This window comes from Pelodiscus sinensis, chromosome 1, assembly GCF_052426305.1.
Source record: "Pelodiscus sinensis isolate ZL-2025 chromosome 1, ASM5242630v1, whole genome shotgun sequence".
In the NCBI taxonomy this organism is placed as follows: domain Eukaryota; kingdom Metazoa; phylum Chordata; order Testudines; family Trionychidae; genus Pelodiscus; species Pelodiscus sinensis.
The window spans coordinates 146,678,054-146,699,291 of NC_143052.1; the positions used below are offsets into that span (position 1 = coordinate 146,678,054).

The window sequence follows — 21,238 nt, forward strand, 5'->3', positions numbered from 1 at the left end:
ACATAGGCTCTGTTCACATTTTAAAACTCACTGAGTGCATAGGGTCTGGCAGCTGGGCTTTGTTCCCGCAGTGTGGGGGTGTATTGGGAAAAAGACACATGGTGCCAACTGAAAGCACTGAATAACCACCTTTGTTATACTTCTCAGCTTATTCCTGACCTGTCCTGCAGCGCTTATGTCTTCTTCAGTGTTTCATCTTCAGTTCACACCACCTTCACTTGTCACGATCACCCTCTGGCTGGCTGTCAGTTTAGGTTTGTGTGTTTTGTCGCCATGGTGTCTGACATCTCTTGTATACTTCACCCTGCAGTTCAGCTGCAGGAATCATGCTTATTTCCCCCTTGTTCGCCAAGCTATTAAAGCTTAGTATGAATAGATATGGGCCTTGGCAGCAAGACATTAATCTAGTGTCTGCCCATGCATGGCTGCATGAACCAGTCTGAATTCATTACCGAGGTACCAGAGCCTCATACTTTCCTGAGTGCATGCTTCAGACTTCAACAGGGTGACTGGTTTGAGTTACTCCTTCATTAATATACTGTGTTTTTATCTTTCCCTCTTGAGTTCTGTTTTTAAAAATTGTGAACAGAGGGACCTTATACATATTCTCAGCAAAATCTGTGTAGAGATGCTAATGAATAAAATGATTGGCACAGAATTAAACTTATTTGATAAACTCAATGGATTAATTATAATTAATCAATCATTTAGAGCAAAACAGAAGATAAAATGTGGTCACTGCTCTGATACTGAGGCTGCTGCATATGAGTCAGATTAAAATTCTGAGCAGTTATCTGATTGCTGTTATTTTTGTTCCTAAATTCTGATGAGATTTTCTTCAACTTATTAGCAAGGCTAAACAGGAGAGGAGGGAAGGAGGGCACTACTGTTAGTTTGGCTGAAGTTGTCTTTGGGGTTGGTCTGTGGTCATTGGCAAAAACAAATCTCCAAAGATACTAGAAAAGAACTTGCTGAAAAAAGGAGCCGTGTTAAGTGTGTTCCTGTCTGTCTGGACTGTAAATTAGGGATGCTAACTATAGCTTATTTGTGTAAACACTGAAAATGTTAGCAGTTGCACATTTAAACATGGGATTGGGGGAGGCAGGGAGGAGCCAGTGCTTGGGGGCGGGGACAGGGCAGGCAGCTCTACAGAAACTGGCATGCATGGAGATCCAGGTTAAAAACTGGCTTCTTGCATGTGCCAGCTCCTGCCTGCTGCCTCCCCACGCTGCTTCCTCTGTAGGAGGAGACAGCAGCTGGGAGGAGGCAGAGAGCTTGGCAGGAGCTGATACATGTGGGGAGCTGGCTGTCTGTGGAGCCACCTGCCACTCTCCCCCTTGCTGCCTCCCACAGAAGCAGGAAGTGGGGGCAGGCAGCTCCAAGAAGCCGTAATGCATGGAGAGCTGGCTTAAAAGCTGGCTCTCTGTGTATCGGCTCCCGCCTTCCTTCCCTCCCACACTGTTGCCTCGATCAGAGGCAGCAGCATGGAGTGAGGTGGCTTCCACCTGGTCCTCCTACGCTGCTGCCTCTGTGGGCGGGGGGAGGGGGGAAGACATCTCTGTGGGAACTGGCACATGTGGGGAGCCATCTTAAAAGCCCCAAAGGCGCTTGCTCCCACCTCTCTTCGTGTATAGTCGTCATGATTAACCGAGAAGCCCAGGCTTATTGGCTAATCATGTAATCGACTACAGGCTAACATCCCTACTGTAAATCACTCTGAAAATAAGCTCTTATCCTTTGAATGATGTGTTGCAAGAAGCCCTGGGCTGAATCTATGTAGTTAAGACTTCAGCTGTGACTCGACTGGAATCTTTACATGATGTCTGTTCTGCACTGTAAATAGGCAAGCAGGTGAAAGTGGAGAGAGCTGGCTCTCGGGTTGCTCTGATCCCTGCTGCTGTGGTAGGGCTGATCAGATGCTCAGTTGGAGGTTTTTTATGCCTATCGCCTTGTTGCCAGTGACTGAACTGACTTGGTGATCTGGTTCTCTCAGCACAGACCAGTAGGGTATCTCCTCTTCAAATTTCACAGGCAGGATGCAACAATCAGCTGAAGTGTTTTTTCTGATCCCCATTAGGGTACCCCTCTCCTATCTGCTCTTTTCTTGGAGGTGAAAGATCTCTTCATAGCAATGACACTTGCTTATGGCCTCAGCAACCCAGAAGGAAGAGGAAGGGCATGTCTGTGCTGCCTGACAGTTCAGGCTCAGGGCTAGTCTCTTTTGGAAGCAAAACACCTCAGAGGGATGGAAACTACTTTGTCTTAAGGTGCCTTTTTAATTGCATTCATGGTAGCTGCAAAGGTTAGGAACTAAACTTAGTTTTACTTCCACGAGAGTTCAGTTTTTTAAGTCTCTCTGGAGTTTATTCTGGAGACTCATTGAAAGTTTCATGTTAATGAAGTGCACTTTGGGAAGACTGTCTATGCAGGTGGGAGAGCGCTCTCCCTTTGCCATAATAAAACCACCTTTGCAAGTGGCGGTAGCGATGTTGGCAGGAGAAACTTTCCCAGCAACATAGGACTGTGCACACTGACACTTAGTTCAATATAAATTACATTGCTCGGGCAGGTGGCTTATTCACACCCCTGACCGACATAACCTGTAGAGTAAGCAAGCTCTAAGCAGGTGTGAATAGTAGTTACACCAAAGTTCTGTGCTGTAAATCCCACGTGTGGATAGTGTGGCTGTAAATTAAAAGGTTCGGAGTTCAAACCTTGAGACCTTTCAGTGCACACCTGCAGTGTCCAATGGAGGAGTTACAGCATAGCACTTTGGGACATGCTGCTATTGATTAGAATTGAGGGGGAAGGGGATGTTTTCACTTGCTGTGCTTCAGTGTCCACACAACTTGTCCATTCTGGCCTATTCTTGGTCATCTTCTCTTCTGCTCGTCAGGCCAATGGACATCTAGCAGGCTAAGGCAGATCTGTGCCTCTTAAAGTAATCTTTCCCGCCGCCTAGACAGTAAATAGCCTTACTTTTTCAGTTCCCTCCATCAGAGTCTTGTCGCTGTGAGGAGTAACAACCAGATGGCCACTGGGAACCGTGCTCCCAAGAGGCTTCAGAAAGCCTTCTTGCTGTATTCTTGGATGTAAGTCGTAACTTCCATCCTCCTGATCAATTTATCTTGGAGGAAAGAACATGATAAATTGTCTTAGCATAAGCCAGATGATATTAATAAGCAGCTTTTAGCATGACAGCCCAAGCCCTGTGAACCTGGGTCATCTGACCAAGTCCAGCCACAGCTGTGCCACAGGTCTTTTATTTCAGTGTAGCTGTATCTTCATAAACTCTTTCCAGGTCTGTGTGTATCAGTTCTTTGCTAACCCAAAATGCCATCAGAGGGTAGAGAAGTTCCTCATCTCTAGGACTAAAAGCTTCTTTTGTTCCATTCTGTTGCACAGAGTTAAGCACCAGCACTTGGTTCTTCTGTGAGACCTTCCGTTCCTCTTCCAGGTGCTCTTGGGTCTCTTGGTAGCAAAGCACCTTAGAGGGATGGAAACTTTGTCTTAAGGTGCCCTTTTTAATTGCATTCATAATAGCTGTAAAGTACAGGAATTAAACTTTTATTTCCATGAGAGCTCAAGTCTCCCTGGAGATTATTTTGGAGACTCACCTATGTCATCCTTAAGTCTGCCATAGCTGTCCCACAATACCCAGTAATTACTGCTCTGATCACAGTAGTGAGCTCCATTATCCTGTAGTCCTGGCAACGAGTAGCTACCACCCCCTTTTAAATCCTTCTTAAGTTTTGAAATGCCTTTTCCTTATTGTTCACTTTGATGGGCACATCTCTCATTTGTTGTGAGCAACTGCCCTACCAACCATGACAGCTCCATGTACTAGATACTCTCCTTTCTTGAGTAGCCAGGAGATATTGGCTCTCCTGGGTCTGTGTGAAGAAGAGGCTGTGCAGACACAGCCTTGGACAAGTCATAGACATACAGGCATCTAGGAAAATATTGCACAGGGATTGCAGGCAAAGGGATATGATAGGGACCAGCAGCAATGCTGAGGGAAAGGAAAGGAAGTGCTACAGACATACCACAAGGCCAACAATCAATTTGGTGCTAAGCCATTGGCCTACCACTTTTACAATGAGCTGCATGCCACACTTGGCAGAACACTTCAGATATATTTGAGGAGCCTGAGACACAGAACCCTGCTGTGAACAGCAAAGGGGAAGAGGAAGGATATGGCAGTGGGGACATCCAGCTATTCCATGAGCCAAGAGCTTCTTGAGATTCCACCTGTCTAGCCAGTCCCATCAGCCAAGTGCAGAAGAGCCCAATGAAGGGAAAGGAACCTCAGGTACATGTGCATGCTTTTTCTTTACAATGTTTAAATATAAAGAGGCCTTGCCCGACCTCCAGTTAGCTGGAGTCAGTTATCGACTGTTTCACTGGTTTGCATCTCTGAGAGGAGGTAGTGGTACAACAAATGAGGTAGAGATACTAGTATTTTATCCCTCTGTAGGGTTGGGAGTTGGGCATGCAGAGCTGCTTGTTTATGTCCACAGGATGTTTCCTTGTGAGAGCGCTTAATGAAAATTCCATGGTGGCACTCTGTAACCCTCTCATGAAGACTTCTGGGGTAGGCTGCCTCATTTAATCCTCCACAGTAGGACACTTTCCCATGCCACTCCATGATGCTTTAGCAGGCACCATTAAGTTAACAGGCTAGTGGCATATGGGTCTAGGACAGGTTTGGGGCACCAGCAGCACCTGTGCCTTTATTGCCCTGAGGAGTGAGAGATCAACTAAAATCACTGCTTTTGGAAAATAGTACCACTGTTCAGTGACATTGCACCCTTGGAAATAGAGGACAAATAGGTAGCTGCTTCTTGAATATCCCCAACAATCTTGAATTGTTTTTGCTCTGTCCCACAACAGACTGGCCTCAAAAATTATCATACCCTCCATTTCCGTGGTTCTTCCTGTGGTGCTGCAAATATTGGATGATCATTTGGCCTGGGTTTGTAATGTTCATGAATCACAACAGAGCTCTCTGAGATGATGAACAACAAGAAGTCTGATCTATTCAAAAGAGGTGTGAAGATTATGGGAGAGGGAAGTTGCATCTTGAGGTGTGGTGAGGGGTCCTTTCCATATGCTAGAACGTGAACCAACACAAGTGCTGCCCCTGACTGTGGGACTGGGCGAATCGGTTCCATTTGCAAATGTGTGTAGAACATCTGTTGGGTTTTTTTAGTTCCTGTGTCACTTTAGAGAACAAAGTGACATGTCTGAGCAAATGGTGTAGCTGTAATGTACTCAAAGCTTATATGTGCATGTGTGAGGGCAGAGGGGGGGTTAAAGCACATCAGTGATTTAGGAGCACAAGTCCCAATGACTGACACTGATTTTAGGCAGGAATGCTTGAGCCACTGCAATACAGCACTGATAACTACAATAGCTAAATAGACATAAGCTCCCCCTATGCCTCCCTGCTTTGTTAGCATGTTGTGGTAGTCTTAGACAAAATGAAAATGTAGAAATAACAGCCCAAGAGACTAGGAATGTGACAATAATGGAGCCTGACTTTGTATGGAAGTTGTAAATTGAAAAAAGCTGTGTGTAGAAATACTGACTATAAAAGGGATGTTTAGCCACATGGAATATGCATTTATCAACCCTTTACTTAACTACATACCCGTGACACTAGCGTCTGAAAAAAGGGAGTTACACAGAATGTCAGTTCTTTTCTTTATTTTCTTTCCATCAGTTCTTTCACCGGAAACTCAGAACAGTTTCAATCAAAGGTGCCTTAATTTACCTTTGTGATGCCAATTTTAGGATATCTATCAGTAAATGGTTAATGGAGCAGAAGGAACACATGGTTCACTCCTGGATTTAATCTTCATTTTGAAATACACATGGTGAGTCATTAATAAAAACCACATTATTTGTCCATTTCTTGACAGAACCAGAATATTGGACACTAGTTAAAAAAGTACAACATTTTGATTTTAGTCAGTCACATAACAGAAAACACACAAATGGAAACTTTTACATGACTTGCACCTAGTTGAAGTGTTGTCTACAAATGGAAACATGTAACTCATTCATGAGAGAGTGTGTTCTTACTGAGACCTTACCAAGCCAAAATTAATCCAGACTAAAATATACTGTGTTTGCATTCATTTTTAGGTCATGAAAAGTGTTGTGGGATACCCAGGGTGCAACTAGATGCAGTCTGGCAATTTGCCTGTGATAATTATAAAACATAACTTATAAATAGAATAATCCTGAGATTAAATACAGCTTTCCCATTAGCTGTGATGGTTTTTCATGTTGGATAGATACAGAATTTATTTTTTCAGTATGCAACACACACAAGGAAGAGTGTGAGATGATCTCTGAAAAAGGAATATGTAAGAAGTTGTACAGAGAATTTTTGTGATAACATCATACGGTGTCTCATATGTTTGTTTAAATATTTATTCAAAAACTATTCTGAGAGAAAATGTTTAATTTGGACAGTTTCTACTCATAAATAGTTTGGTAATAGGCAGGGCTCGACAAATCAGTGTATCTACTCGCCCTGGGCGAGTGGATTTTAGCCGGTCGCCCCATTCACCAGCAGTGCGCGCATGTGCAGTGCGGGGCTAGCAAGTAGATTTCACTGTGGTTTGTCAAGCCCTGGTAATAGGAATGTTAAAGAGGATTTAGAAAAATCTTGTGTGATTATAGAAAACAAATCTTGGTATTGGAACAGAATTTCATTAGATTTATTTAAAATTATAATTCAAGATTGAAATTTAAAGTGGTCTAGGTGTTGGCTGCTTCTAAAATAGTTCTTACTAGTAAGGACTTGTCTGAGAAGCCACATAATGAATCTAATATTTCATCTGCATATTACACCCTTAGCGCTGTGTGTGTGTGTGTGTGTGTGTGTGTGTGTGAGAGAGAGAGAGAGAGGATTTTGTATAGCTGATTGATTGGGACAAAGTTAGAAAATACAGTTTTCACTCTCAAAAAATACACTAACAAAAATTTTCACTGAGCAACATTATACCAAAAGTGGCCCTAGCTATGGCCTTTCATAGTTTAAATCTCATGTAACCTAGCTGGAGTTTGAACTTTTGAACTAAGTTTTGGAGGTTAAAGGGAACAAAAGTTATGTATTTTCTGTGAGCTGGTGCTGGTTTGGTTGATAAGGTGAAAGCACATTTGACTTCAACATTCTTCTTAAGACAGCTTAGTGTCCTAATTTTCCTCTCAGCAAGCAAAATTGTTGCTATGCTTGTCAGCTTGAAGGCTGTACCTTTATTATTCTTGTTATTAACAAAAAATGTTTAGGGAAGGCCTTTTAAAAATCTCACACTCCTCCTTATGTCACAAGAAACTAACAAGCGAGGCTTCCCCCTCCCTCATTAAATTTTAAGGTGAAGGTTTTTCCCATATTCATGGTAAATCTCAATAGAAAGCATTAACAGTGTGCACTAACAAACTTATACAACATATACATTACATATATATTTATATATATATATATATAGAACATTCTATTTACAAACATATACAATTTTTTAGATCTCTACAGACTACAAGAAAATTGTTAATTATAGTCACAAGAGCTGAACATTACAGAAACAGGAATTTGTAACGTTCTGGGAAGATGTACAATATGTCATAGATGAAAGGAAGATACAGTTGTGACCTCATGGGGAGTTTTTCTAGAGTAAAAGATGGATTTAAATATTACAAATTGGATGTTTGGGGAATCTAAATTCTTCTTTTATGAAGTAGAGGCAAGCTGAAAGCTATTAGCTGGCTTTCCTACTGATAATGCCAAGCTTTAAGTTAGAGACTGCTGATGGAGCAAGTGTCATGTAAATGACCTACTGGAGGCACATTTCTCTCTGCAGGCTGTAGCTACTGAATAATTAAGATGACTTGTGCAACTGCTTCATGATGGAGTATGTCTTCAAATGCTGGTAGATTGACACTCACTGCATCCATTGCAGCACTGCCAATTTAGCCAGTCTGGTGAAGACATACTAAATGGATGGGAGAGCACGCTCCTTTCAATTTTGTATAGTCAACTTCCCTTATGCTTCTTGGGGAGGTAGATGGAAGACACTTTCCCATTGGAGTCCTAATGGTAAGTGGGTCTAACAACGTTGACTTCAGTTATGTTAGTCATGTAACTGAAGTGGTGTAAGTTAAATCAATATCCTGAGCTAAATGCTGGAGGTCACTGAGGGCAGCTCTACACTATCTAAGGAGGCTCCCATTTTATTGATGAGCACAGGCTGAAATGATGCTAGAGCAACACTTCTGCCTAAAAGAGGAATAAGCAAGCCAAGAATTTCTACACTCTAATAGAGAACTAGCACTATCCTAAGCACATACCAAGCATCCCAGGAGTCTGTCCACACTGTCACTTGTGATGCATTTATAGATATTGCAGCCTATTGTTGAACTGCAATGGAAACTTCCATTGAAGCCAGTTGAGGTGGTTTACGCGGCTCTACATTTGAACCAGGAATATCTGTGTTGCTGGTTATATTGGTATAGAAACAAGTGGGGGGGGGGGGGGGGGGTAAATTACAGAATAAACTCAGGGCCCTGGTAGAATAAGTTCCAGCTTGAATCTTTACCTATTTGTTCTGACTGTACCTAGTGACAGTTTAAATCTCTTCTCTAGTCTTGCAGATAAGTTAGGGAACATATCCTCTTTAAGGTGTCAGTAATGCTAATATTGCCTAGATTATTAGATTAACTATAGGCCAGAGCACATGTAGAGTGAACAGGTGATTCACACCAGAGCTGTCTTAGCCCCTATTAGAGGCCTATAACTGTCAAAGCTGTTTAAATTTTGGTGTAGGCAAGGCTAAAATGACACATAGCAAAAAATTCATACTGAGCCATAACAGTTTAACCTTAACTCTCACAGCTTGTGATGCCAGAGTCTGGAGTCCAACAACTATATCTAAAATAGAGCTGAATTAGCAATACGCTAGGGCTAGGTCTACACTTGCAGCTTCTTGCACAAGAAATATGCAAATGAGGCTAAGCGTGGACCATCACCAAGCCTCATTTGCATACCTAATGAGCCATTTTTGCAGAAGAGCCTCTTCTGCAAAAAATGGTGGCTAGCCTAGATGTTTTTGCCAGTGAGCACCTACCCTACCACTAAAATCAGAGACAATATCAGAAAGGAGTTAGGAGCATTGATTGCTTCCTGTGGAAATGCAGAATCCAAAGCAGTGGCTTGTGGTCAAGAATATGTATTACACTGTCAAGATACACACATGTATGAAGTTAAAGCAAATCTGATTGATTGATAGCCACAGCTATTTGGGAGGGCACCAACTGCAGTTGCTTTCTCAGACCATTTTCCTTCCAAATGAATTCACCTGATGCAACAGGTCTCTCCCTCATTCCTTTAGTTTGTACTTATGCATAGTTACCGGCAAACCAGAACTTGGCACTTTGCTCCCAAGCTAATTTTAGACTCCATCTGAAAGTTGATTACTTTGAAATTATGCTGATGTAGAGGAATAGAACTGACCTGGAGAGAAGGTAACTGTAATTCTGATCACGCAAATACATCATGGTACACTGCTGTGAAAACGATCTGATAGTATCTGCAAAATGAAGAAAATTAAAGCACGTGGTGGAAAGCAGCAAGCTCCATGGCAGCAGCTTTCCTGATATAAACAGCCTACTTCCCCCGTACCTTGCACCTTCTGTAGGTATTTACACTTGTGCAAAGTAGACAATGTGCTACTGCATTCTCCAGTCATTCAGTGCTGTGGAAATGTTTTACAGAGATTTCAAGTGGTGATAGACTAGTTTCTCCACTGTCTTGTCTGGTGTATTTAAAATTACATACAGGGGGCTTTAAAGTTGGCTGGCTGAAGATCACAATGGTAACAGGTTTAAGCTACAAATTGGGGCACTTAGCATCACTTCAGTGCAATGTGAAAGGAAACTTGTTCCTTTAAGCTGCTGAAGTCTCTGAGTTTGGGGGGGATCTGGCTGCTTGATCCACTGCTCCCTTTATTTTATTCAGTTTAATTCAAAAAGGGTACATCTAAACTACATGCCTTTGGGATGAGGTTTACTTGGGAGGTCGACAAATGCCCTTGATGTCGACCGCGGAGCATCCAGACTACCATGCTGAGCCAACAAACAGCTGATCAGCTCAGTGTGGCAGCCATTTAATGTAAATGAAGCAGCAATTATTTAAATTGCCACTTCATTGTCCTATGCCAGGTAGCCTAATCTATATGCCTCTGTCGCCAGAGGCATGTAGTCTAGACGTACCCGAAATTAATAACTCACCTTCTCTTCAGCTTCTAATATTGGGGGCAGAAGCCAAGGCATCAGAGTGAGTCACACACTTCTGGGGTGACATGTCACAGCACCCCTCCCGCTCCCCAGGATGCTTCAGAGGTATCTAGACTCTGTACACTTCTTTCAGAAAATTAGTATTTATGGAAGGCATTGCTTGCACTCTTTGGATGGTAAAGAGTAACATCCCCCAATTAGCTCCTTCACAAACTCTAAATAAAGCATTTGGATGTTAGTTTAATTCTTTGGACAGGAATTAAATTGCACTGATTTCAAGCTAAGAAAAAGAACTAGCAGCAACTAAGAAAATGCAACTCATCTAATTTTTCTGTTGAGTATCAGCAGCCCCCATGCTTGAAATGTACTGACTATTTATAGTGTAGTTTTTAAAAAATAAAGGTTTTTGCTTTGCTTTTATTTATTTATTTGGCTCAGCATAGAAATAAATCCCTTATTCTTCGGTCACAACATGCTGTCTTTTTGTTTTAAGATGTCAGTCATGCAAAAAAATTTTTTTAAATAAGTGCATTAACATTCTAGTTTGTACAAGATATCTTTAATCAGACACACTCTCCACCGTTCATTCCTAGAGCTTCTGAAAAAAAGCTACATGCCAACATGACTGTTCAGTTGCTTCTGAGAAAAGATTTACTACACCATGGCCCAGGTATTTTGACTAAAAGACCAATACAAGTCTAGGCTCCATCTTGTGGGTTGTAAAACTTCTCCTTGACTCCCTGGTTGTGGTGAATCCAAACAAACAAGAAAACATTTCCTAGGAGAAAGTTTTGCTTCTGGCCAGTGCTGGGAATAAGTTCCGCTTCCCTGAATAGTGTTCTCATGAAAGTCAAGCAGCAGTCTAAAACTGGTACCATTTCTTGTCCTTATATTTCAGCATCAACTACAGGGATGGAAAATAAGCAAAATGAAAATTAGATACATAAATGTGTTTTGCTGATGGCAACGTGTTATGCCACATTAATGTGGCAGAACTCTGGTGAGCTGGTGGTGGTGTACCACAAATGAAGTAGCTCCATTAATTGTCATGGACTTCATATTGAAGCAGAAAATTTGGAGCAAACTGTAGAAGGTTGTGTTTTGCTAAACATGTCACTGCCCTTTTCTTCTGTGAAATACTCTCTTCCGCCCCTTTTTTTCCTCTGTCATAATATTCTTTGTGGAGTTGAAACACTTAATTATTTCCCCCTAGGTCATGGAAGAGACACTCCTCATGGAATTCCTACTTTAGCACACTGGTGTCTGCATAAGGCAAAGTAGGACTCTGAGGCACTGGGTATGGTAGGTGCCTCTCAAATACCATCTGTCAGTACCTCTATGCATCTCCTTGAGTAGTTTAGCCTCATGTTTTAACAGCCAATAGAAAAACTAAAATAAACCAAATACAAATAAACATTCTCCCTGGGGTGGGTGGTTATCCAGCTGTGCAGACAATTGGAATCATTATTCTAGTTAACTATTCCTTAATGTACTTACTCATCTTTTTAGTTGATCCCTAAATTTAGGACTAAGCATGTTAAACTGCAATGTCATCTTCTGGCAAAGTGTTGTTTTTAGAGGAAACACTAAGATCATGCCCCCATTCCAGTTTCCCAAAGCCCCCCGTTTGTTCCCCTGAATATAGATATACACGTGTGATACACCCTAGTTTCAGTTCAGCCTTTTCTACAAGCAGGTTTTATTATACTAATGAGCGGTTGGTGCAGCTGAGTTTGGGGGTGGCAGGGCCCCCCAGCTCCACCTACAGCCCCATCCTCTGCAGAGACCCTGCCCCCTGGGGAGGAAAGTAAGTAGGGCAGCACACTGAGTCTTCCCCAGCCTCCTGGAGAAGCAGGGCAATGTGCCACATGCTCCCCAGCCTCCCAGGAGCACCAAGAGGGGTGGAGAAGCAGGGCAGCATGTTGAGGCTCTCAGCCTCTCAGGAGCACAGATAGGGAAGGGGTGCATGGCTCCTGTAGCACTAGGGGAGGGGAGGAGGTGGTTCCAGCCTCCCTGGCCAGGAGCACCAGGAGGGTGGGCGCTGTGGGAAGCAACACTTCTCTCCTCCCCCAGCCAGAACACCTATAACAGGCACTCTGAGGGTGGGCATGGCCAGAGCCTTCCCTTGTCTGAGCCACAAGACACCCATGATTATACTGTTTCTCCTTCTCCTGTTATTGCTCATCACTGGAAGGAGCGACAGGCAAGTACATTTTTTTTAGCAATTTGTGAGTATTGCCCTTCTCTCCTATTAGCCCCAAGGGGTTGAGGCCCCTATTTTGCCTGCAAAGAAGGGTGAGAGTTGTCAATGAATGAAGGTAATGGTCTTAACTGAGGGCACTTTGTAGTTTCCATCCCACTGAGAACAACGGGGTGATGGCAGCAGTTTTGAAAGACACTTGTTTATGAAGAAAACACTGAAAGCTTCAGGCATTGGTGACACCTTGGCTCTCCTCTGTTCTGTTCATGACCCACAGGTTCATTTCCTGAGTACTGAAATGTTTTGGTCCAACTGAAGTCTTTGAACTTAATATAAGAATACTCAGGTGAAATGTAATGGCCTTTGATGTAATGGCCTTTTGGTGAGCTTAGAACAGGGGTGGGCAAAAGGGCCTGCGTGGGCCGAATGCGGCCCACCAAGCAGGTAGATCCGGCCTGCAGAGGCCCTGCTGCTCGCCTGCCCCCAGGCCAATTAAGGCCTGGGGGCAGGGGAGCACCCGAAGCCTTCTCTGCTCTGCTCCTGCGATACTCGCAGGGCGGGGGCAGAGTGTCAAAAGCTTTGTGGGGCTTTGAAGTGCCACACACTACTCACAGGGCGGGGGAGAGAGCGGAGGAGGCTTCATGTGCTCCCCAGGCCAATCAGAACCTGGGAGTGGGAGAGCTGCATGAAGCTTTTTGAAGTCCGCAGCACTTCAAAGTGTCACATGTTCCTTGCAGGGTGGGAGAAGGCTTCCCACGCCCCCAGTCCCTGATTGGCTTGGAGGTGGGGGAGCGTACTAAGCCTCTTCCAGGGCATGAGTGCCTAGTGGGAAGGGGGGGGTAAAGGGGCTCCCCCCCACCCTCAGACCAATCATGGTCTGGGGGTGGGTAGTCCCGCCCCTTCCCATTAAGGCCCCGCCCCTTCGAAGGGTGGCCCCGGGCCAAAAATTATTGCCCACCCCCGTTTCGATGCTCTGGCCATCCCTTTCCACCTTAACCTCTAAGAAATGTGGAGTTAAGTGTAACCAAAGTAAATGGCTGCCTGACTTTGCAGAGAGCCTGAAATAATAGCTCTGAGGTGGGAAACTGCCCCATTCATTTTAATTGGTGCAGATGAAAATGGTATTTTGCAGCTTGTCAAGGCATGTAGGAAAGAAGAGGAAGTGTCACATAATGAAGATCTACACCATTTTTCCCCAATGTGTTGGGGAGAGTGCTGTATAAATTAAGGTGACAATCCCTGGGGGAACTGTGATTGGGTTAATTTTCCTGAAGGAGGTTCAGCTTTCTTAACTTTGGATAACCCAGGTTAGAGTGAGCTCTCTCCATTTGTGTACGTGTATGATCCATACCTCATGTGCATGTTTGGAAAACGCCTCTGCACTAGTCATCATGCCTGCTGTTTTTTCATCCAGTTCTCCCAGTCTCTGTCCTCTCTCATCAAGGGCGAGGCGTGCACGAGCCAAGTCTCCAATTACCCCTCCTGCAGCTCCTTTCATACCCTCGATTCCACCCGAGCCAGGGATGTGCTGAGCCAGACTACGAGAGGCTTTTCCTGCTGAAGCCTCGCCAACTGCACAGGGAAAGTGGATGCTTAGGTGGGAGTTAGCGCATTCCCCCACTGATAACTAGAACGTTCATTGCCAGTTCCTCACTCCCTTGCTGTTATCTGGAGGTGTACTGTGGTACATAAAAATTGCCTCAAACTATCCAGGTAGGTTTGATACTAGTGCCCACTTCAGCAGTGGCAGAAATGGGGCTTATTTTATTGTTCACTTGCTCTCACTGGGGAGTAAGGAAACATTTTGAGTAGACAGAAACAAGGCTCAAAGATCAAGCTCTTGCTCCTCATAGCAGCTCCTGGGACAAATTCTCTGCCCTCCCTCATACTGTTACCTTTAACATTTTTAACATTCCTTCTTTCCTAGATTACATGGGGAGCCCTTGTATAGGGTTAGCTGTTCTATGTCTTCTGACCATTAGTTTCAGTAAGAATCACTTACACAGCTCTTCTCTGTCAAAGGTCTGCCCGCTTCCTCCAAACAGCCCCTTGAGAAAGCCTCTGTTCTGGGCTTCTGGTGTTTCCACTGGGGTAAACAAATCCCCAAGCATGTCCTAACCAAAATCAGACAGAAGAAAATGTGAGGCACTAGAAGGATGAAGACTGTCATTTACCTTAACTGTCTGAGGTAGAATAAAGAATCATTGACATCAGATGTTGAAAATACAAGGCTGAATTCAGCTTGTACTGCAAACCCAGGGCTAGCAGGGACAATATTTGACTATTTTTAAGTCAATTCTTAAAAAAATCCTCATAATATGGAGAGTACGATGTTAAGCATCTGATGTCCGGTTATTACTAGAGCAGGGTCAATCGTGCAAATAAAATTTCCAACCAAATCCACTCTCATTTTTAAAAAATTAGTTTTCATTCATTCCTCTTGTAGGTCCATATTTTATGATTGGGGGGAATTTTTACTTAGTGCCCTCATTGCAAATGTAGACTAAAAATCAAGAAATCACAATCAGTGGGTGAGCAGCAGAAGAAATAAAACTGTTGAAGAAATGACTCATGAATTATGTGTTTTGCACTAGTGATTATTCAGGCAACCAGAGTGTCAATACTTTGCAAAGAGAAAACAAAGATGCTTACTGACAGGAAGTGATTTTTATAAAAGGCCACTGGCTTCCCTCCGAGAGCTCATCTCTGGATGCTAGCTGTATCTACCTCCCACTTAATTTTGCTATTTACACAGCAATAGCAGTGAGACAGACACTGACATACACATCTGAAAACATGGTCCTGCCCCCACAGAGCTGACACCTGTATCCCTCAGATTAGTGGGTATTTAGGAATAAATCAAGCTTTCAAATTTATTTGCAACCTGCTAGGGTCAGGCAATGGCTTCAGCACATTAATACTATTGCTCGGTCACTTGGTACGTCAGGGTGGGTGAAACCCTGGCTCTCTGCCCATGCTCCTCCCACTGGCTCATGAGGGGAATACCAGGTGTATATAAAGCCCGTGCTGTTTCTCTCTGTGAAGAAACTATGATGTGAGTGGTGGGAGTGCAGCAGTGCTAAGAGGTAAGAGCCTTATTCCCTTACTTGGGCTAACACAAGTCTAACCCATCTCCAGTGATGTATTTTGAAGTCCTTCCAATAATTTGGAAACCATCACTTCAAATCCTCTTCCTCTCTAGAGGACCCAAGCCTGGCTGCAATACTCATTCCCCATCACAATTCTTCAGTGCTGAAAATGCCAGCACTGCGTGATGAGTTTTGCTGCTCAACACATTCCCATGGACTACCAAATGCCAGTTATACCATGTAACTTACCATGTTGGCAGCCTGGTACTCTGCTAATTAGACAACCTCAAACTTATTTCCTTTTTTTCCACCGCTAATGGTCCTTCCCCAACAACCACACATATGTCACTTCCTTCAATGCTCTTCAGAGTATAAAAAAAAATCTAACACGATGAACTAGCTTTCGCTTAGTATAAATGACTTTTACATTAACACACAGCAGCTACGCAGATGGTCTAATGCAACACAAGAAGCTTTTCCCACCTGCAAATAAAGGGCGGTATCACAGTTGTGAAAACTATGGTAAATAATTCAAAAGCACATCTTAATCCCTTTTTGTTGACTCTTAATGGTGTATAATCTAACTCAGAATGCCTGTCCTGCTAGCCCACTGTCTGAATGCTGGGGAAGCTGGATTAATGTGGAGAGTGGGGCTTGCATTTACTTTTAGAGTAAAATAAACACATTAGGGAAGGAACAGAAATTGCGCTGATGCACTTTACCTTCAGTTAGATCCATGCAGCTACCAAGCACCATATCTTTTTAAGCCGTCATAACATTTTAAAACAGATCTTTCAACCTGAGCAGCATATCAGGACTTTACTGTCCTGGAACAGGGTCATGTTATGGCCAAGTACTGACCTGCTTCAAATCTGGCTCAACTTAATAGTAACCAGAAGTTACCACCATTACTGGCAGTTTATGGGCTTGGTCAAGTGTTAGGGGACAGGAACTACTCAAAGACTAAAAATACTGCTGACCTCCTCTTTGTACCAATAAGGTGGTTCTCCTTCGAGTTCTTGTTCATGTCCATTCCAGTTAGGTGTATGCACGCCACATGTATGGATTCTGGAGCTTTTTTCCCCCTCAGCAGTACCTACTGGCCCAGCCAGGGAGCACCCTGGAGTCGCCTTGCTATATTGTTGCATATAAACCCCTGCTGTTCCTCCACCCCCTCAGTTCCTCCTTACCTCTTGTGACGGTAAGCTGGAGCGCCTGACTACCTAATAGTCCAACCCACCGCTTTCTGTATATAGTAGTTAGCATTAGTTCAAAGTTTTTTAGTTAGCTGTAAATAGTTTGCTGAGTAGGTAATTAGCTGTTGGGGAGTTTTCCCCCTTTTGTCTCTCCCCTCCTGGTGATTGTGACAATTAGTCTAACGTCAGTACCAGGCAAATTAGCTGAAACTATAGTAAAGAATAAAATTGTCAGACACATAGAAGAACATAATTTGTTGGGGGAAGTCAGCATGGATTCTGTAAAGGGAAATCATGTCTTATTAATTTGCTAGAGTTCTCTGAGGAGGTCAACTAACGTGGACAAGGGAGATCCAGTGGATGTAGTGTATACCTAGATTTCCAGGAAGCCTTTGACAAGGTCCCTTACTAAAAGCTCTTAAGTAAAGAAAGCTGTCATGGGATAAGAGGGAAGGTCCTTTCATGGATTGATAACTGGTTAAAAGACAGGAAACAGTTGAAATAAATGGTAAGTTTTCAGAGTGGAAAGAGGTAACTAGTGGGATCCCCCAACAGTCTGTCCCGGGACCCATCCTATTCAACTTACTTATAAATGATCTAGAGAAAGTGGTAAACAGTGAGGTGTCAAAATTCGCAGATGATACCAAACTGCTCAAGATAGTTAAGATCAAAGCAGACCATGAAGAGCTTCAGAAAGATCTCACCACACTAAGTGATTGGGCAACAAAATGGCAAATTACTTTACATTTATCAATGCTACATTTAATGCACATTGGAAAAAATAATCCCAACTATACATACAATGTGATGGGGATTAATTTGGCTACAACTATTCAAGAGAGAGATCTTGGAGTCATTATGGATAGTTCTCTGAAAACATCCACTGAGTGTGCAGTGGCGATCAAAAAAGCAGATAGAATGTTAGGGATCATTTAAAAAGGGATAGTGAATAAGACAGAAAATATCTGATTGCCTCTATATAAAACCATGGTACGCCCACATCTGAAATACCGTGAACAGATGTGGTCGTCTCATCTCAAAAAAGATATATTGGCATTGAAAAAGGTTCAGAAAAGGGCAAAAAAATGATTAGGGTTTAGAATGGGTCCCATATGAAGAGAGATTTAAAAGACTTGGCCTTTTCAACTTAGAAAAGTGAAGACTAAGGGGAGATATGATAGAGGTCTAGAAAATCATGACTAGTATGGAAAAAGTGAATAAGGAAAGTTATTTACTTATTCCCACAATATAAGAACTAGGGGTCACCAAATGAAATTACATAATTGGCAGAAGGTTTAAAACAAACAAGAGGAAGTTTTTCTTCACTCAGCGCACAGTCAACCGCTGGAACTCCTTGCCAGAAGATGTTGTGAAGACCAGGACTTTAATAGGGTTCAAAAAAGAGCTAGATAGATTCATGGAGGTTAGGTCTATCAATGGCTATTAGCCAGGCTGGGTAGGAATGGTGTCCCTAGCCTCTGTTTGTCTGTAAATGGGTGACAGGAAAGGGATCACGTGAGGATTACCTGTTGTGTTTCCTCCCTCTGGGGCCTCTGGCATTGGCCATTGTTGGCAGACAGGATAGATGGGCTAGATGGACCTTTGGTCTGAACCAGTATGGCAATTCTTATATAAAAAAAGCTCCAGAATTGATGCATGCAGCGCATACACACCTAACTGGAATGGACATGAGCAACACATCTGAAAGAACAGTTATGAGAGGTAAATAACGTTTTTTTCTTTTAGGACAAGCCTGTGGTATACATGGGGTGTATGGTGTGCACATGGGAGGTGTGGCCTGCTGTTGCAGCTGCTGACACTTTCCTGTGCTACAAATAAACACTTTCCATCTATAAGATTGTCAAGCTAGCACTGATTCACTTAAAAAAAACAAAAAAACTGCCTTCTCACAGAAGTTTCACACTAGATCACATCTTACATTAAAATTAATGCGTGACACATCTGCTGGCCATAATGCCACTGTTCAACTTCTTACCATTTTTAACCATTTAAAACTAACGTTTAATTAATTAAATCTATTTAACTAACTTCTGCTAAGCTTAGAAGAGCAATAAGTGTTGTCACCTTGAGAAACCTACTAGTAAAAGATAACTATTCAGATGAATTGATTGCTTACACATGCACCATTTGCTCTTTGGGAACAAATCTGGTTTTAGAAGTCTCTCTCTTTTGCTTCCCCCATATTTAGCTGATAAAATTTTGTGTTAATGATCTACATTCTTTCATAGGCTTAACACAAGGAATGTGCACATTAAAGGATCAAAGCATTAGACAATGACACTATGCCACTAAGTATTTCTTTTTCCATTTTACTCCTTCCAAATATAGTTTTTCTCCTGAAAAATTGCTTCTCTTTGGAAATGTTGATGTAAATTAACATTTTCCTTGCAAGAAATTGCAAATGTTAAAAAAAAAAATCCTGCGAAATCTTTGCTATTTTATGGGAAGTTTCAGATTCCAAATTAAAAATAAGAATGTACTGGATTTAATGAAGATTATCTGGAACAGGTTGCACTAGATTTTAAAATGGAGGACATGGTGTTACACTTGAAAGTCTGAGAATAGTGTAAGCTAATGTGATTAAGGCAGTGGTGGAAGGGTGGCTTAGAAGTGCTAAAAACATACAGCCTTCCTCTGTAGGAAGCATGGATCTGATAATGGGAGGCCATTAGTGCGCCAAAGACTTCTCCACAATAAGAAAACTAAGCAGTATGTTTGCTGTTTACATTTACAGGCCCTACCTGGAGATTGTCACACATCTCCTGGCTGTAGGTCAGTCGCTGGATCTCTGTGGGAGAGCTGAGATACAAAGCTTGCCCTTCATTGGTGAAACAAAATGTCCGTGCTATCCTCATGTCTGTTACAGGCAAATAGTTGACATCCAGCATTGGGCGAAGGCTGGGCAAACTGAAGAGAAACAGATAACAGTGTTATGTTGGGATTTAGAGAAAGTGCTTTGATTCTAGTCTAGGATTCAAACCCACTGGTAACTTAATATTTTCCATATAGAGCTGGAAATGCAATGGTATTTACATTGCAGTCTTACTCTTAAATGCACTACAGTAAATGGCACCTTCCCACTTCATAGATCTGTTCCCTCTGTGTATTGGTCTCAGAGAGAACTTCAATGACAAAGATAGGATTTTAGGGCTAGCTCCACAAAAGGAATAGGACACCAAACTGCCAAGTTAGGCAGCTGAAGTCCATTAAGTTCCCATATGTGGCATAGTGGGGGGCTGTCTGCTTTGCTACCCGGTGTCCCCACCTGGCTGTGATTCCCGCTGACTCACCCCACATGTGTATTGACCCAGACACCTAAGTACCAGCCTGAGCAGTTAACAAGGCTCTTCCCAGAAGGAGAGACAATGGAAGGGAGACGGAGATGGCGATCTGGCTGGAGGGCAGGGTCTGGGAGTGGGTCAATCCTGGCTGGGGGAAGCATGAAAAAAGCAGACAGACCAATACAGGGGAGAGGGAGGGAGGGTCAGGGGCCTGTAAACCTCTTTCCCCCAAGAAGACTAAGGCTGTCTGCCCTGGCTCCTATGTCAGCATCGAGGCTGTGCTGTGTTGTGCTGTATCTCGGAGAAGCAATAAGCCCTTTCTATTCTATTGGCTGGCGGAGTCTCATCAGGCTGCAAATGAGGGTGCAGGGTGAGGGGCTCCCCGACGCGTCGTCATACCATTCAAATTCTTAAATCCTGCTCAACTGCTACTTAGCCCTGGAGGATCCTAAAGACCCCGTGGCAAGAAAAAAAAAGCCACAGAACATGCAATGTGTGGTTTTCAAAGGTCAGAGTTTGGTTAAATCCAATCCAGTGTTGGATACAGTTCTCATTGGCACTGCTGCTTTATTGCCACCTTTCAACTTTCTAACTTGGCAATTCTGATTGAGGAGCTCTCCAAAAGAGAATTCATAAGATTCCTTTTTAACAGTGTAGCGAAAGATATATTGAGTTCCACAATCATTTAACATATGTGAGTGAAACCAGACTTGGAAGTGATTTGTCCCAAAGATGAAAGCAGAAAGTTACAAGTGACTGAAGAGAGATGGGTTGCATGGAAATTATTCTACAACTTCAGTCATTCTGGCTACATCTAGACTACAAGCCTTTTTCGAAAGATAGACTATAACCAGTACTTTCGAAAAAGCAAGCCGCTTTTTCAAAAGAGAGCACCCAGGCAGTCTGGATGCTCTCTTTCAAAAAAAGCACAGTTTGTGTTAAATAGCGCCTTTTTTTAAAAGAGCACTTTCGAAAAAAGGTGTTATTCCTCATACAATCAGGTTTTCTGTGGTCGAAAAAACTGCCATGTTCTTTCGATTTACTTTCAAAAGAATGCGGCAGCAGTCTAGACGCAGGGGAAGTTTTTTTGAAAAAACCTTGTAGTCTAGACACTCCCAATGAGTGTTGGTTCTCCGATGCAATTGCTGT

General features: G+C 42.9%; 1 protein-coding gene across 7 annotated transcripts in view; it reads right to left on the minus strand.

Annotated features, from left to right (window-relative positions):
* Positions 1 to 10,490: 10,490 nt before the first annotated feature.
* STXBP5L (syntaxin binding protein 5L) overlaps positions 10,491 to 21,238 on the minus strand; it is a 451,312-nt gene continuing 440,564 nt past the window's right edge. For all 7 annotated transcript variants that reach the window (XM_075905178.2, XM_075905171.2, XM_089772234.1 and 4 more), the window contains 4 exons: positions 19,550 to 19,715; positions 14,505 to 14,616; positions 13,854 to 14,074; positions 10,491 to 11,206 (listed from right to left, as the gene is read on the minus strand). In XM_075905178.2, the coding sequence (XP_075761293.1) occupies positions 11,165 to 11,206; positions 13,854 to 14,074; positions 14,505 to 14,616; positions 19,550 to 19,715 (541 nt within the window). In that variant the 3' untranslated portion in view covers positions 10,491 to 11,164. The remainder of the gene's footprint in view (positions 11,207 to 13,853; positions 14,075 to 14,504; positions 14,617 to 19,549; positions 19,716 to 21,238) is intronic.